Genomic DNA, 15927 nt, shown 5'->3' on the forward strand with positions numbered 1-15927 from the left:
CCCAGTGCAATGGGTCAGGTGCACTGTGGGCTTCCTCCACCGCTCCAGGCACACCCACTCTCAGGTGCAGCCCATAAACATGAGTGCTGGCTTCCGGGAGGTGTGCGTGAGGTAGGCGGGATGCTTACGTGTAGGCAGGCCCTTTGGCGCCGGTCCCACAGCCGTACAACCCCGTAGTAGGAGGAACCTGTGGCCAGCAAGTGGTTCCCATCCGTCTGCAAGCAGTACAGGGTGCTGTCGTGGGGCTCCTCCCACTCCATGACACACTTCCTGTCCAGGAAGAGGCGATGCAGGGGAGCTCAGGATGCCCTCCCTCCACCCCACTTCCCCATTCTGGCTGGGGGAGAGGCTGAATCACCAAATTCTTTAAAAAGCAGCCTTAATGGGGGAAAGCCTCCTCAGTAAAGGTCTCTTTCTTATCAAACTCCAGACCCCAGGGTAGCTTTGCCCTCGTTTGTGTTCCACATGGCTGACTACATGTCACAGGGCCTGTGAGCCTTGGAGAGGTAGGAAGGCTGGGACAGAATGCGGAGGGACGGCACCCTCAGCTCCCGAGGCTCTGGTCAGGTCCTGGCGGCTACGCTCTCCCAGGTGGGAAGTCCAAGCTTCATCTGACCTTGCCGGCTGCTCCCTACCGGTCCCTGACATGGAGTCTGTCCTCCTCCCACCGAGACTGACATAGGTCTCCCACCACCTGTCCTGCCCAGCACACTCACCTGACACTGGCTCGGAGGTCCCAGTATCGAACGTAGGTGTCATAGCCACAGGACAGGAGCGTGAAAGGGGACTCATACATGAGGTCCAGCACCCCAGCCCCTGGGGGAAAGTCACTGCCCAGGTGTGTCATCAGCTGCCCACTGGGGAGAGAGAGGGGCAGAGGATGAGCCACTGTCCCACCTTGGCCCACACAGATCCTTTGAACCTCCAAATGGCTTCAGTCCCTAAGGAAATGCAGCTCTCCTTCCTGAGCTAGAATTAGACTCCCTTAGGAAGGGGGGCTGAGGGAGGAGATGCCCCAGACTCCCTTCCCTCCCACCCCAGTCCCTCCCCCCAGCTAAAGGCCTCAATCAATCACCATCAGCCCCTCCATCACACCTGCACACTGGCCACCCGCCACCCAGCCTCTCCTCTGCCGGAGGATGAATGGCCCTTGCTGAAGGGGTTGCCCCTCACACCACACACACACACACACACACACACACACACACACACACAGTTACTTTATACTCCTTGATCCTGCAGGTCATGCAGTTCTGAGCTGCCTGAGTCCAATGCCTTAATTCCCGCCTGTAATCTGGGGCTCAAACCTCATTGGGGATAAAGACCACACAAAGGGAGAAGGGGAGTCCCAGGAGATGTTAAAACAAGTAAACACCTTTGTGTCTGGGGACAGAAATCGCTGAGAAAGCAGCTTAGCGGGCTGGTCCCTGGTGTTCCTGGCCAGGCTGGCCCCCAGCCCGGGGCGAGCACGCCTCTGTGATCACAGCCCCCAGCCTGCTGGGCTCCAGCTTGCTCCCCACCCTCACCCCTCCCGGTGGCCAAGAGCAGATTACTGAGAAGAACAATTTCTTTGTGACTGTGTAATTCCCTCCGTGACCGCGGCAGTGGGCAGACCCCTCGCCTGATGCCAGACCCCTAGCAACCATGTAGGGGGGCCTCCTGGCCCTAGCAACTACCCCTCAACATCAAGTGCACCCGCTAATCCCTATGGCTAGGGGACGGGTAGGAGCAGTGAGTTTGCAGAATGACTGGGGGAAATGAAGAAGAGGGGCACCCTCCAGACCCCATTCCTCAGCTTCAACCAAAAGATGCTGGGCTCTCGGATACTTCCCAGGGACTCACAGGTAAGAGGCTGGGCACGGAGCGGGAGGACTTCGTGGTCGCACCAGCCCAGCTTTGGCCCAAAGAGTGTTAATCAAAGGGCTTAAGGCTGATGGGGCTGCCAGTCACGTGTGAATGTGGCCCTCAGCTCTAGTCCTTCCACCTCACACAGATGCTGCCCCTCTTCATTCCTTCTCCCCACTGGAGCCACCATCTTCCCTGAAGGCTGAAGGAGTAAAGGAGGAGGCTGTGGGCTCCTCTCTGCCCACTCTGCCTTTCCCCTGGAGCCCTGGACAGAGACATGACCCCCAGCAAGGTACACGGCTGCTGTCTGGTGGGGGGCTAGGCCCTACGTCAGCACCCTGTCCCCCCGCCTCCTTCCCAGGGAGGAGCACAGGAGAAGCCTGTGTCGGGAGAGGGGTGTCGGGAGAATCCCGAGAAGGATCAGGCGGAAAGCCCCCTCTCCCGATCAGCGGCTCCTAGAGATCACAGACCGGGCTCCCAGGAAGCCCTTCACTAGCCATGACTGCCCCGGCTGGGCAGGCGGGAGCCCTGCAGGCGGCTGGTCTCTCTCATGGGCACACGTGCAGATTTGTGCACACCGGGTAGGGGCTGTTTTGCTCCACAGTCCTCCCTCTCCTTCCAGATTGGGGGCCCTGCCCCTCCATTAGCGAGGCCTTCAGGAATGACTGAGGAGCTCTCCCCTTTAATCTGTAGAAGTAATTTCATGTTTGTCTGTTTGAAATAGAAGATGAAAGGCAGTAGAGTTGGGGGTGTGAAGCCCAGCATGGCTCTGCCTGCCCACTGCTGGTCCCAGGGTTGAAAGGGAAGCAGAGCTGGGCATCCATGGCAGGGTCAGCAGCATAAGGGCCACACCCAGACCAAGTTGCCAACCTGGGTCCATGCCCCCATGTCTGAGCCACCACTGGAAAGTGTCAGCCACAACATCTGCAATAAGAAACACAGAATCACCCTAGCTGGTTTGGCTCAATGGGTAGAGCGTCAGCCTGTGGTCTGAAGGGTCCCAGGTTCGATTCCGGTCAGGGGCACATGCCCGGGTTATGGGCTCAGCCCTCAGTAGGGGATGTGCAAGAGGCAGCCGATCAATGATTCTCTCTCATCATTGATGTTTCAGTCTCTCTCTCCCTCTCCCTTCTTCTCTGAAATCAATAAAAATATATTAAAAAAAGAAACACAGAACTCTGCCCTGCGGACGAGACCCAAGAGCAAGCGTGAGCCTCAGCCCCTGGGGCCAGGACAGGTCCTTGAAAGCCCGTCTGCCAGCCCAGCCTGGCCGGGCTGAGGAGTTTTCTTGCTGGTGCACGCTTCTCCGATTCTCTAATGGCCACACACACTTTACATGGGCCAATAAAAAGATACAATTTCTCTTGTCTCTGGGCCTGGACCCTCAAGGCTGTTGTGCAGTGCTCGTGCGGTTAAGTTCAGAGCATAAACGGACACCGCGCTCTGGGGAATGGCCAGTCTCTCCCAATAGCGGCCCAGCAGTACCACAGGAGCCCTGCTGGGGTTTTGATTTGGGAAAACAAACAGAAATGGCACCGTGGGCCCTTTGTGGCCCCTACCCCAGGACCAATTTAACTAGAAAACTCTAGCTTGTCTGCTGTGGTGGAGGGAGAGAGACTGGCTGACAATAGCCCCAAACTTTGGGGGGAGGGGGACAAAGCAAGCTGTCTGTCTCGCCAGCCCCTCCTCCGAGCTCCTTTTCTTACTGCAAGTGTATTTTTGTAAAAAAACAAAAAAACGATTAGATTGCAATTTGTATAACATGGTGACCCCCAAATTCAGACGTTTCACCCCTTTTCTCTGGAAAGAATGTTAAGAATGCCTCTGGGCCTGTCACTGTGGGGGGCGGGAGGGGTGCATTGCCTTGGCTGTGGAACAACCTGTGTGGGAGCCGGGCTGCTGCTCAGAGCCCAGGCCAAGACAGGAGCAAGGGCAGGGTCTGTCACTATAGACGGCCGGACAAAAAGTCCATTCCCTTCCAACTCCTGTGCACAAAGCCCGGGCCTCCAGGAGCTGCTGAGGGCTGGGGAGGGGTGTGGAGGGGGGAGCCTCCTCACCCAGCCTCCCCCAAGCATGACTCCAGCAATTCTCTCTCGACCCAGGGAAAGATAAAGACAGATGGGGCCGCCCCTGTGATCCTGATGAATGCGACCAGGCAGGGAGGACAGCCTGAAGGAAATGTGTTCGCAGCCTGGCTATGTAGGGCCTCATCCCAGGGACCCTTGAGGAGGGAAATAAGGTCTCCCTGGCCCAACCCACCCTGCTTCCCAGGCAATTCCACTGATGCTGGAGGGCAGTGGGAAGAAAGAGAGGAACTCCCTAATAGTCAGGGAGGAGAAAAATGTAAATAAGACCCTGATCCACCCCCACCCCATGACCATCTTTATGGGAAAAATAACAGAAGGTAAGTGCTAGCCCTGAAGACCCAGATGTCTGACCTGGGAGGGGCCCTGAGTGCCAGGCTGGAGTTGGGCAAGGTAGGGCAGACTCTAGCAGAAACATCCCACCACTCCCAGTCTGGGCCCTGAAGAGCCAGGAAGCCTGGTACCCTGCTCCCCTCTCTCTTCCCTCCCTCCCTCCCCTGAGACCTCTCATCCCAGCCTCTGGACACTTCCCCATAGAAAGTCCTCCTGTGCTTAAGTGCCCTGAAATGCCCCCTGGCTCCCACCTGCCTGCCCACATCTAAGAATTCCTGTGGCCCACACACCATTTTACAGACACTATTAATGTACTGGGTTCCTGGTGATGTTCCCTGGAGATCCTATGGGTGCTCATTCCTGAATCTGTTTGGGGGTGAAGACACGCCATCTTGCATGTGCTACCACAAAATGCAACAATGGCTTTTGGTGGAGGGAATGGGTGGGAAGATGACAAACAGTTCAACCTTCTATGTATCTTCTATTCCCAGGAGATAGATGGCCTATAGGCATAAGCTGGGCCCAACATGGTTGCTAAGAAAGTGGGAGGTTTTCCCTCCCTTCCTTCCCTCCTTCCTCCCCTTCTTTCTCTCTTCTTTTCCTTGACCAACAGCCATTTACTAAGCCCCTTCTGTACACAAGGCACTTTAGGGAGAGGCAAGGTTGAGGGAGAGAAGTCCGCCTCGTATCCAACTACCAATACAAGGTGTGACCTGGTGGCACCAGAAGGAGATGAAAGCAAGTGTTAGGGGCGCAGACTCAGTGATTCAGTGAGTGACAGGGTTGTGACAGGCAATGACAGAGAGAGGGGATGGCCTAGGTCCGTGGTTGGTAAACTGTGGCTTGCGAGCCACATGCGGCTCTTTGGCCCCTTGAGTGTGGCTCTTCCTAAGCCTTAGGAGGACCCTAATTAAGTTAATAACAATGTACCTACCTATATAGTTTAAGTTTAAAAAATGTGGCCCTCAAAAGAAATTTCAATCCTTTTACTGTTGATATTTGGCTCTGCTGACTAATGAGTTTGCCGACCACTGGCCCAGGTGAAGGACCAGCAACAACAAAAGTGCAGAGCGGGGCGCCTGGTTGGCAATCTGGTTTAGTTAGAGGCTTGGTCTGCGAGGGGGGCAAGTTGGTATGACCTGGTTCCCAGGCCATGGTGGACATACTGCTCAGCTGCCATGAACTCCAGGAGGGGCAGAGAGCTGCTAGGCTTTTGAGCAGGGAGTGGCTGTCCTAGTCCACCCTCTGGTGGGGAGAGCAAGAGAACCAAGGAAGCAGACAGGTCCCGCGAAGTGGTGATGAGAAGCCCATGAAAGCTTCGTCCGCCCCAGCCCTGCCAGGTGAGAGGGAAGGGCCCTTGCCAAGCACACAGCCTCTCACATGTGTGTACGCGTGCATGGCCTCCAGCACCGCCCATGCACACATGTTCAGACACAATGACTCAAAGGCCAGGCAGTCCACTTTGTACTGCTAACAAGGGGACCGTAATTACAGGAAGGGGCAGCGGGCAGATAAAAGGATACAAAATTTCAACATCTGTTGCCATAAAGGGATAAGGAGAAGTGAAACGCAAAGTATCAGTTTGGTGTCAGTGGGCAGAGAGCCAATTTCAAAGAGTTCAGGAGGACAGAGGGGACAAGAAAGAAAAAGGAAAGGGGGGTAGAAAGAAAGAAAGAAAAAGAAATTATAGGGTTCCTTAAAGAGGTAAAGAAAAAAGAAAATGAAAAAAGCTGTCAGTAATACTTTCAAAGGAGAAGGCAGGTACTTTAAAGAGGGGCAATTCCCATAATCAGCCTGACGGAGGGCAGGCCCCCTGCCTGGGTGGAGGCGGAGGGCCTGGGGCAGAGACAAAGCCACACCTGGCGGGGATGGGCACTAATGGTGCCCTCAGCAGCCCAGCCTGCACTCAGGACACCCGCTCCTCCTGCCGACGGGCCCTTGCCATTCCGAACGCGAGGAGATGCCTTGAAATGCAGCTCCTGTGCTCAGTCCAAGGTCCCAAGATAAAGTTCCCAGCCCAAAGGGGGCTTCACCACCAGGCCACATGGTGGCTGACAAGGTGGCCCACTGAGTGCTCTCAGCCACCAAGTCCAGCCACAGGGGTCAGGATCAGGGTGCGCTTCATGATGGAGATGCTGTTTATGCTAAAGTGTGAGCAGGGTTTCAGGAGACAGAAGGGTTAATCCAGGGTGTCAGATGGAGCAAAGGCCCCGAGGGCCCCTGACAGAATGTGAGAAGCCTGCTGCCCAGCCTTCATTGAGAAAGGAGACTTAGGGGCTTTAAGAAGGAAACAGAGGAGTAATGGGGAACTGGGGATGACCCCGGCCGCAAGAGGAGAGGAGGAGGAGTGCAGGGGTCATGCCTATGGTCACGCACAAGGCAGCACAGTGCCTAGCCAAGGACTCAAACCCTCAATGCCCTCGGAGTAGTAGCCAGCCACCCCTTCCCTACCTGACAGTCCCCAGGCTGGCTTAGAGCTATGGCTGGACCCACTATGACACCTCCAGGTCTGGGATCACAGGCCTCTTCATCCTGTTGCCCACCACCACCAGGGTGACCACTGTGCCCTGTTCTCAGGGCACCAATGCTAGATCCAGCTCAAATGTCCCTTGGCAGAAAAGTATAACCCACAGCAAGAACAAGCCCTGGGGAAGGGGTGTGTGTGATATCAGGCCAGTCAGATACCCCTCCCCCAGTTTTCTATCAGTGGGAGGCAGTCCCCACAAAGACAACACCTTCCCTGGGGCCTAGCCATTGGCCTGGCTCAATGCTTGATTCCTGTAGACCTCAGGCTCGGGAACAGGATGGCCCTGGCACAGTACTTTAAGCTTGATGGGACCCCAGGGCCTAGCTAAGGACACTTCAGTGGTTGGCTGTTCGCACTGTCTGTCAGGATGGAGGTCCTGAGGGCTGGGGACTGGGCCTACAGAGCATCTACCCTCAGGAGCAGGTTCTGATGCCGCAGAACTCCATCCTTCTCTCTGCCTGGTTCAGACAGGTTAGAAATCCTACACTTGGGCCCAGTCCAGGGTCCCTAGCTCCAGGAGAGAGGAAGGGAAGGGGGGACACCAAGTTCCTTGACATCTAGGCAATGGCTGTGTGCGACAGCTGCCCTCTGACCTGTGTGCTCCAGCAGGACTTCCCCTCTCCAGGAGTCTTGATGGAATGAAGGGCCGAGGGAGTCATGTGACCTTGAAAGGGGTCCCCAGGCGTTGTAAGTAGCTAGGCTGCCTGAGGAAGCACTGATACTCAGCAGGGCACCTACACTTCCAAGCTATGTCCCAGGCCACCATCCTGAGGGCAGCCCCTGGAGGGGTGATGCTCAGAGCAAAACGGCCCCTCCATACTCCTCCCCCCAAGTCATTGCACACATAAAAGGAAAATCCCAGTGCTCCTCAAGTTTCAGCAGTGACAGGTTAAAAGCAAAAGAATCCACCCAGCACCGCACACCGCCCCACCGCTGAGTCCTGCCGGCGATGTTGCTCCACCTTCCAGATTGGCCTGTCAGTCAGGCTTTGGCGTTATTGAAAGATCAAACTCTGTCCTGCCTGTTCATTACCTTAATCCTATTTTCTACATGGCTTTATTATCTGCTCGGGCTTCTCTGGGAAAGACAGCTACACACAGTCATCCTGACCATCCATTTCCTCCCTCCAAAAGCAGATGCCTCCACCAGGGCATCGTTCCCCAGACCCTGCACTGGGTCCTCCAAGCTCCCCTGGGGACAGGAGAGACGTTTAAAACAAGCCTGGCTGCTCTCAGTGGTGAGGAGGGGAGTTACGGCGGCTAGAAAGGTGGCAATGCCAAGTGACACCCATGGGTAGGCTGGCCAGAGGGTGCAGTGGCTGCTGCTTGTCTGATTCCAGTGAGAATCGAGGCCATAACTATCTTGTACCCATTTTCATTTGGGTTCTTTCTGGGTTCTGTAAAAACTGTGTTTGGGATGAGTGAGGCCAAGGGATTTCATAAAAGAATGCCTTTCAAGGATTGGTGCCTCAGAACTCCATCCTGATCATAAATCTGTGCCCAGGCATTACCCCCCACCCTGCCAAGGCAACTACAGGCAAAAGAGGCCACTCGAAGATTACTCAACCTCAAGATAAAGCTGGGCCATGGGCCATGGCAGTGCGCCCCCCCCCCCCCGCCCACCTTGCTGGCTTGTCCACCATCCTGGGCCCAGGCCAGTGATGATGCCAAAGACCAGGTCTAGTAAAACTGACCTTCAGCAGAAATGCCCATCTTTGTGACTTACAGCCTTACTGTCAAGTGCATTCTCTATGCCATGAGGTCAGCATGTTCACCCTCACCCTCCACTGGTCATAGGCCACAAATATTTAGAGGATTGAAAGGGTGAGCCTCCACAAACACCAGGTGCCAATGTGGGAGACAGCTGTGGATGGGTAGGAAGAGAGGGAAGTAGACAGTTTGAGTGGTTGACTGACCCCAAGGTGACAGGCATTGTGTGGGTACTTGTTAAAAATAAATTTTTTATACTGGTTCTGTTAAGTAGGGATAATTAGATCCCATTTGCAAATGTGGAGGCTGAGGCTCAGAGAGGCCCCCCATGTCATAGAATTAATCAGCAGCAGAGTCGGTTCTAGAACCCAGGTCTGTCTGACCACAGCCTGTGCTCCCTCTGTCGTTCCTCACAGCCTCCCCATCACACACCAGAGGAGGGGCTCCTTCCTCAGCCCCGTTCAGATACAAGAAGTTGCCAGTAGCACGAGTTTGGCAGAATGAGCCATGGGAATAACCTTCACAGACTGCAGGAACTCCAACATCCCAGGGGCTACAAACAAAGGAGTCCTTGGAAGTTTTAGCTACTCGGGCAACAGTGTGATACAATCAGCTATAATAACAAAAGCAGAAGATTTGGAATAAGGGCAATGATAGCACCCACCACTCAGCCCACACCTGCTATGTTCAGTACTCAGTTATGAACACCCCATTTTAAGGGGAATTAAACCAGATAAATCAGAGAAACTTTCAGGTAAGAATGGTCCTAAAACAGGCGTGAGACCAACACTCGAAGATTACTCAACCTTCAAGGTATCTTGTACCCATTCTCATTTGGGCTCTTTGCTATTCCTCTCTTTCTTTCTTGCTGACCAAACCCTGATTATGTGCCTTCCTCCTCCTCCCCCACTGCCAAGGTGCATGGTGGGAAGCTGAGCTCTTCCCCAGGCCTAGAGGTGAACCTGGACTGGTCATTCCATTTCCCATGACAGAGTTTGATTCAGGGTGAGTGCTAGAATACACCTTTGGCTCACTAAATACAACAAGCCGGCTTGGGAGCTCCTAGGAAGGGCTTCCTCATCTTAAAAAGGGGCCCCAGGCAAGTACATGTCTTCTTCCTTCCCTCTTCCCTTTGGGTGTTGCCTTATGAGTTGGAAGACCTTTAGTAAACAAACCTGTGGGCAAGGGCAAAAGCCACCTTGACGGGTGGCAAAACAGAAAGCAGAAGAGAAAATGGGCCTCATGGTCTCATTGAACCACTGAATCCCTCAATCCTGGAACCAGCTCACTAGCCAACTTCTGGACTCCTGGTCATATAAGACAATAATAATAATTCCTCTATTGTCTGAGCCACTTTGAATTAGTTCTGCATTACTTACAGACAAAAGCACCCAACTGATCTATTATGTTTATGAGCAACAACTAAAGAGTCTTGGACTTTTGGCCCACAAAGAAGAAGACCCTGGAGGAGCAAGACCAAAGGTTTCTGAAATCTAAAGGCCTGTCTTCAGAGGAGAGGTTCAACTTGCTTCGTGTTGGGATCACACCTCCAGGAAGCAGATCAACCCTCGATGACAGGAGGCACTCTAAGTCTCAGAGCTGGCCAAGGATGTAATGTGGTATTTGGTGAAGTTGCGAGTTTCCTACCTCTGCAGCTGGATGATCATCAAGAGAATGTTGTAGAGAACACCTTATTTAATTATGTGTTATAGCACAATGGATACTTCAGGAAAAAAGATATGGCTAAGACTTTTCTGGGAAGATGGAGACAAAAGGAGAAGACAAGCTAGAGCAACTGAGGCAAGGGAAACGCAAGATGAGCACATCCTCATTGCTCATTATGGCATTGAAGCCAGACGGTAGGTGCTTAGGGAGAGGTGAAGAGTTCTTAGACTTGACGGGGGGAAAAAAAAGTATTGACAATACCTAATGCCACTGAGGATGTGAAGAAACTAGATCTTTCATACACTAGGGTCAGAATATAAAATAGTTAAGATACTCAAAACAATTTGGCAGGTAATAAAAACTAAACATACGCTTACCAAATGACCCAGCAATTGTACTCCTGGGCATTAATCCCAAAGAAATGAAATTGTAAGTCCACACAAAAGCCTGCACACAAATGTTCATTACAACTCTATCTGCAATAGTTAAGAAAATGAAGACAACCCAAATGCCCTTCAATGGGTGAATTCTGTTCAATGGGGAAAGGAACTTGGTTACATCCATAGCTGAGAATCTATCTACACTAATAAAAGAGAAACATGCAAATTGGTGTCACTCCACTACACCCACCAGCCAATCAGAGCGACTATGCAAATTAACCCAATAAAGATGGCGGTTGATTTGCATACGCAGGTGTGGCGCGAAGACTGAAGGCTCTGGCTGGAGTGAAGACTAAAGCCAAGCCTCGCTGCGGCCGGACCAAAGGCCTGGGTCCCAGGTGCTGGAGGAAAACCGGTGCCGGCAGCCAGGGGAAGGAAGGCCTATTGCACGAATCTCTTCATGCAGTGGGCCTCTAGTCTATATATAAAAGCCTAATATGCAAAGTGTCCCCTCAGGAGTTCAACCGACCAGGAGTTGGATCACTCACTATGACGTGTGCTGACCACCAGGGGTTGGCGTGAAACGAAGGGAGGCCCTGGCTGGCAGCCAGAAGGAAGGCCCCAATCAGCCCTGATTGCCGGCCAGGCCTAGGGACCCTACCCATGCACAAATTTCGTGCACTGGGCCTCTAGTATACTATATTTAGCAATAAAAAGTAAAGTGCTATTTACACATGTAACAACTTCTATGGGTCTCAAGAGAATTATGCTGGGGGGACATATCAAAAGATTACATACTATATCACTTATTTAATACTTTCAAAATGGAAAAATTATAGAGATGAGGAATACAAGTGGTTGCCAGCGATGAGGGACTACAGGGAGTGGAGCATGGGTATGATAATAAAGGGTAAATGAGGGATCTTTGTGCTAACGGAACAGACAGTTCTGTATCTTTTGCAGCAGTGATTACCTGAATCTACACACCGGGTAAAATTGGAAAGAACTACACCTACCTGCGTGCGTGCACGCACACACACACACGTGCAATCTGAGTAAGGGTCTGTGGACTGTACCAATGTCAATTTCCTGGTTTTAATATTATACTGTGTAAGGCGTTATTTCATATGAATCTATAATTATTTCAAAATAAAAAATTTTTGAAAACCATACGATAGAATGGCAGGTAATCAGATGGGAGTGTGTCAAGCCTGCCAAGACAGAGAAATAAATAAAACCTGGATGTATTTTAACTGTTCTGTATAATTCTTTTTATGGGTCTGTAGGCCACTTCCAAAATATCTTTATTTTAGAAAAGCCATCTCTGAGGATAGATGGGATTTTATGTAGCCACATAGGCACTCCCCGGAGAAAAAGTATCATAAATCCAAACTGTTGTTATAAATTTCACATGAAATTATTTACCAATTATAAATCACTTTAACAGTCTCCTCAAGCTAACAGAACGATTCCACATGAGAAGGTACCACAGCAGAGGCTGTACTGAGTTTCGGGGCAGGAGTGCTTCCCAGCCTTCTCCCGGATCTCTGGGCAGCCACCTGCAGGGGGGCTGCTCCACCAGCTCTCCCTACTGCCGCCCTGGCAGCTCCAGCCCCTCCCCCACCGCAAGCCATGGTGGGCTAAGGAATCTCTTACCTGTTGAGGTCCCAGATTCTTAGGGGTGAGAAGTGCCCACAACAAGCCGTTCCGGTCACAAAAGAGCTGCCAAACAAAAGGAGAGCAGAGTCAGGTCTGGCTTGTCAGAACTTGTGGCGGAAATGGCTACACAGTTGACGGCGCAGTGCTCATTCTCCAAGGGGTTCTGGGGTTAAGCCAGGATGAGAGAAGCAGCCAAGAGAGCCATCAGAGGGGTAGTGGGAAGTACGGTGAGGGCTGTAACCTCCCAGAGCTGCCTGCACAGAGAAACCACAGGTTCACGATGGCTGAGCTTGCCACTCTGACGTAGCTGCATGGTCTCTGCCACCATAAAAAATCATCTCTAGGTGCACAACTCTGAGGCCAAGAGAAGCAAGCCTCTCAGGCTTCAGCTGCATGAAGTTCACAAAGCCATCGCACAGGAATGGTCTCCTGGAACAGGCTGCTGGGTGCTGGACGGTGATGCCCTTCCAGAGCTGAGGGGGTGGGGGCATTCTTGAAGGTTTTCAGAGCCCAGGGTATCTGGTAATGTGGTCCAAGCACAGGGCAGATGTAAAGGCACCAATCAGAGAAAGAAAATGGTGAGAGGTGAGTAACCATATGAAAAGATGAAATGAAGGTGGGAGCGCTGGGAATGTCAGAGGCCAGGCAGCCAGGGCCGCTGCGGAGTGGGATGGGAGTCAGGCAGAGTTTAGAGGACAAGGACAGACGTTGCCAAGAGGCAGGTGAGAGGAACGCTCTGCCCATCTTTCCCAGAGTCTCTCTTAAATCCTAAAGCAGTGATGGCGAACCTTTAGAGCTCGGCGTGTCAGCATTTTGAAAAACCCTAACTTAACTCTGGTGCCGTGTCACATATAGAAATTTTTGGATATTTGCAACCATAGTAAAACAAAGACATATTTTTGATATTTATTTTATATATTTAAATGCCATTTAACAAAGAAAAATCAACCAAAAAAATGAGTTCATAGGTTCGCCATCACTGGCCTAAAAAGTTCAACAAATACAATCTGCAGAGTTTCAACTTAAGTGCAGGCACCAGCCCAGTGAGAAGGGTCTGTGCAACGAGCCAGGCTGGCTGTAGTGCTAGGACTAGAACTTGAACCTCCGAACCAGGCCACTCCTTTGTTAGAGGATTTGGCAGGGGTGGGGAGGGGAGGGGAAGCCTACAGGAACCCAGGGCTTGAAAACCTAAACTGCAAGCAGGAGAGCTGAAAGCAGTTGTGTCACTCAGGAGCCCGGGGCAGGGCCGGGCCATGTCCCTACATGTCAGGCATGGGGGGAGAGGGACTGGACATACTAATGACATGTTTGCAATGCGGGGCAGCAGCCCATCCACCCTGGCCCTGCCCAGCACCTGTGGCTCTCTGATCCAAGCATGTCAGTGGGGAGATGGATTTCCGCAGAGAGGGCTCTTTAGAAGCCAGGGGCTTTGGCTGGGGGCAGGAGGAAGGGGGGACTTGGCCTGCGAGTTATGACTAGGGAGATGTTAGGGCAAGCACTGGCCAAGCCACTGATTTACAATCAAAATTGTAGGGCAGTTGTCTGCTTTTCAACCCAGACTGACAAAATGGCCACGGGAGCCACCCTGTGGCTTCCATGCCTCAAGCCAAGACTTCCTCTAGGGACATGCTCCATCATCCTAGCTTCCTCTCAACCCATGGGAGTGCCAGCAGCCATGAGACTAGAGCAGTGTGCCCAAACAGCCACTCTGTCATCTCCCAAGGGACTCCCAGCCTGGGAAATGGCCCTGGACAGTGAAGACCCAAACTACAAAGCTGGGAGGTGGTGTCCTGACCGCCCCCTACATTTTCTTCGGAGGGTAATCCATTAATAACTGGTAAAGCCAATTACCTTGGGTAGGAAACATAACAGCCACTTGGAAGTCGTTCGAGCAGGCAATTGGGCTCTCCAGATTTTTGAAGATTTGGGGCCAGGTAAGGGCGCCAGCAGAGACATCTCTTAAGGAGACCTGCGGCAGGCCTCTGCCCCGCCACAGGCCTAAATGAGCATCAAGGTCAGTCAACAGAGAGCATAGGCACCTGGAGCCTGAATCCCTGCCACTCCCACAGCTCTGACTTCCCAGCAGGCCGGGGTGGGGAGGGGGACACTTTGCTGGGACTCCTGTGCTGCTCTATTCCTGCCCACACCCTGGCCCTGTCCATCTGCCACCAGGAGGGGAGCCTCTCAACTGCAGGCCCCACGAAGGCCCTTCTTAACTGTCTGGTTATGACACCCATGAACGTTTCTTCCCACAAGCTGTCTTCCCCTCACTTCACCATGTGAAGCAGGGAGGAAAGGAAGGAGGGGAAGTAGAGAGTCCGCCTGGCACGAAGAGTTTAATCAAATATGACACAGCAAAAAAAAAACAAAAAAAAAAAACAGTCAAGCAACAGTCAAGCATATCTGGAGCCAGGTTCTGCTGGGGATACTCAGCAGGACTCAAACTCAAACCATGGGGCCGCCTGGGGACAGGGACAGCAGAGGCAGAAGCTGCTGGCTCCCAGATGGCTTGGCCATCTTCCTCTGAGTCCCTACCACACTTGGATCTCACCTTCTTGGGACAAATGGCCTTTTGGGAGGTTATCTTCCCATGTTACCTTTGAGATCATGAAATAGCTGGTGGCTCTTTTGTGTATTCCAGTGACCAGCAGAGTGCCTGACCCAGAAGAAGTGCTCAGGACAAATCTGTGGACTTGAACTGAAAGGGCCTTCCAGAGCTCATGGCCAACAAGGCCAAGAAGCTAGTCACGGGCTATGAATGGGGTCCCTCTGCTTCTTAAAGGAATAATTCCCAAATCAGCAGACTCAGACCTGAATGACACATGACAATGATATACTATTGTATATCATTGGGGCAGTGAAATAAGCACCACAACCAGATAATAGATGAGAAATACCAACAGTACCTAAAAATTAATGTCAAAACTCTCTCGTCTCACACATGCAAATGCACAAACTCTCAGCTTGAGTGTCTAAAAGTCATTCTGACTCCATAAACTATACTCTTTTTGGACAAGAGAGCCCTTAACAGGAGCCAGTCTTTTACAGTTTCTCATTCTGTGCCAAGATCCCCTTCCTACCTTATTGTCCCCCTGGCCCCAGGTCATGTAAACCTGGCATCACAGAGATCAGTATCAGGCCCAAGCAGTAGACATAGGAGCCCTCACATCAGGACAGCAGGAATAGAAAATAACAAAACACAGAAGAAAGAGAAAGGTATGAAGGGAAATTAGTTGGGTGTGAGTAATTTATTGAGCACTTGCTAGGTGCCAGATTCTGAGCAAGTGTTTCAAAAGCATTAGTCTATCTAATCTTCATAACCCAGTGCAGTAGGTTTTACTTTCCCTATTTTACAGACGAGGAAACTGAGGCACAGAGCAGTAACGTCAGCTGCTCTAGCTCACACAGGGAGCAAGTAGGAGGACTGGAATTTGAACCCAGTCAGTCTTGATTCCAGAGCCCAGGTGGTTTTATACCCCTTGCCACATAAGTTCTCTCCCCAGCACCTAGTATAATGCCTGACACATACTGAAACCTCAAATGCTTGTTGAATGAATGAATGGACAAATGAACAAGTGACTCCACCTGGAAGATGAGAGGAGCGACAGAGTGGCGTGCTCAGCAGCTGTGCCCCGTGGCTGGCCCGGAGCCGCCCAGCTGGCCCGAGCCCCAGCCGCCTCTGAGCCGAGGTTGACACACTTTGGCAAGGGAGGCCACCAGAGCTG

At 52.1% G+C, this 15927-nt stretch overlaps 1 protein-coding gene across 1 annotated transcript in view; it reads right to left on the bottom strand.

Annotated features, from left to right (window-relative positions):
• FBXW4 (F-box and WD repeat domain containing 4) overlaps positions 1–15927 on the bottom strand; it is a 77710-nt gene that overhangs the window by 789 nt on the left and 60994 nt on the right. The window contains exons 6-8 of the mRNA XM_081105281.1: positions 12200–12265; positions 717–857; positions 129–270 (exon numbers count right to left, since the gene is read on the bottom strand). Of these exons, the coding sequence (XP_080961407.1) occupies positions 129–270; positions 717–857; positions 12200–12265 (349 nt within the window). The remainder of the gene's footprint in view (positions 1–128; positions 271–716; positions 858–12199; positions 12266–15927) is intronic.

This window comes from Myotis nattereri (genome assembly GCF_964212035.1).
Source record: "Myotis nattereri genome assembly, chromosome: 13".
NCBI lineage: Eukaryota > Metazoa > Chordata > Mammalia > Chiroptera > Vespertilionidae > Myotis > Myotis nattereri.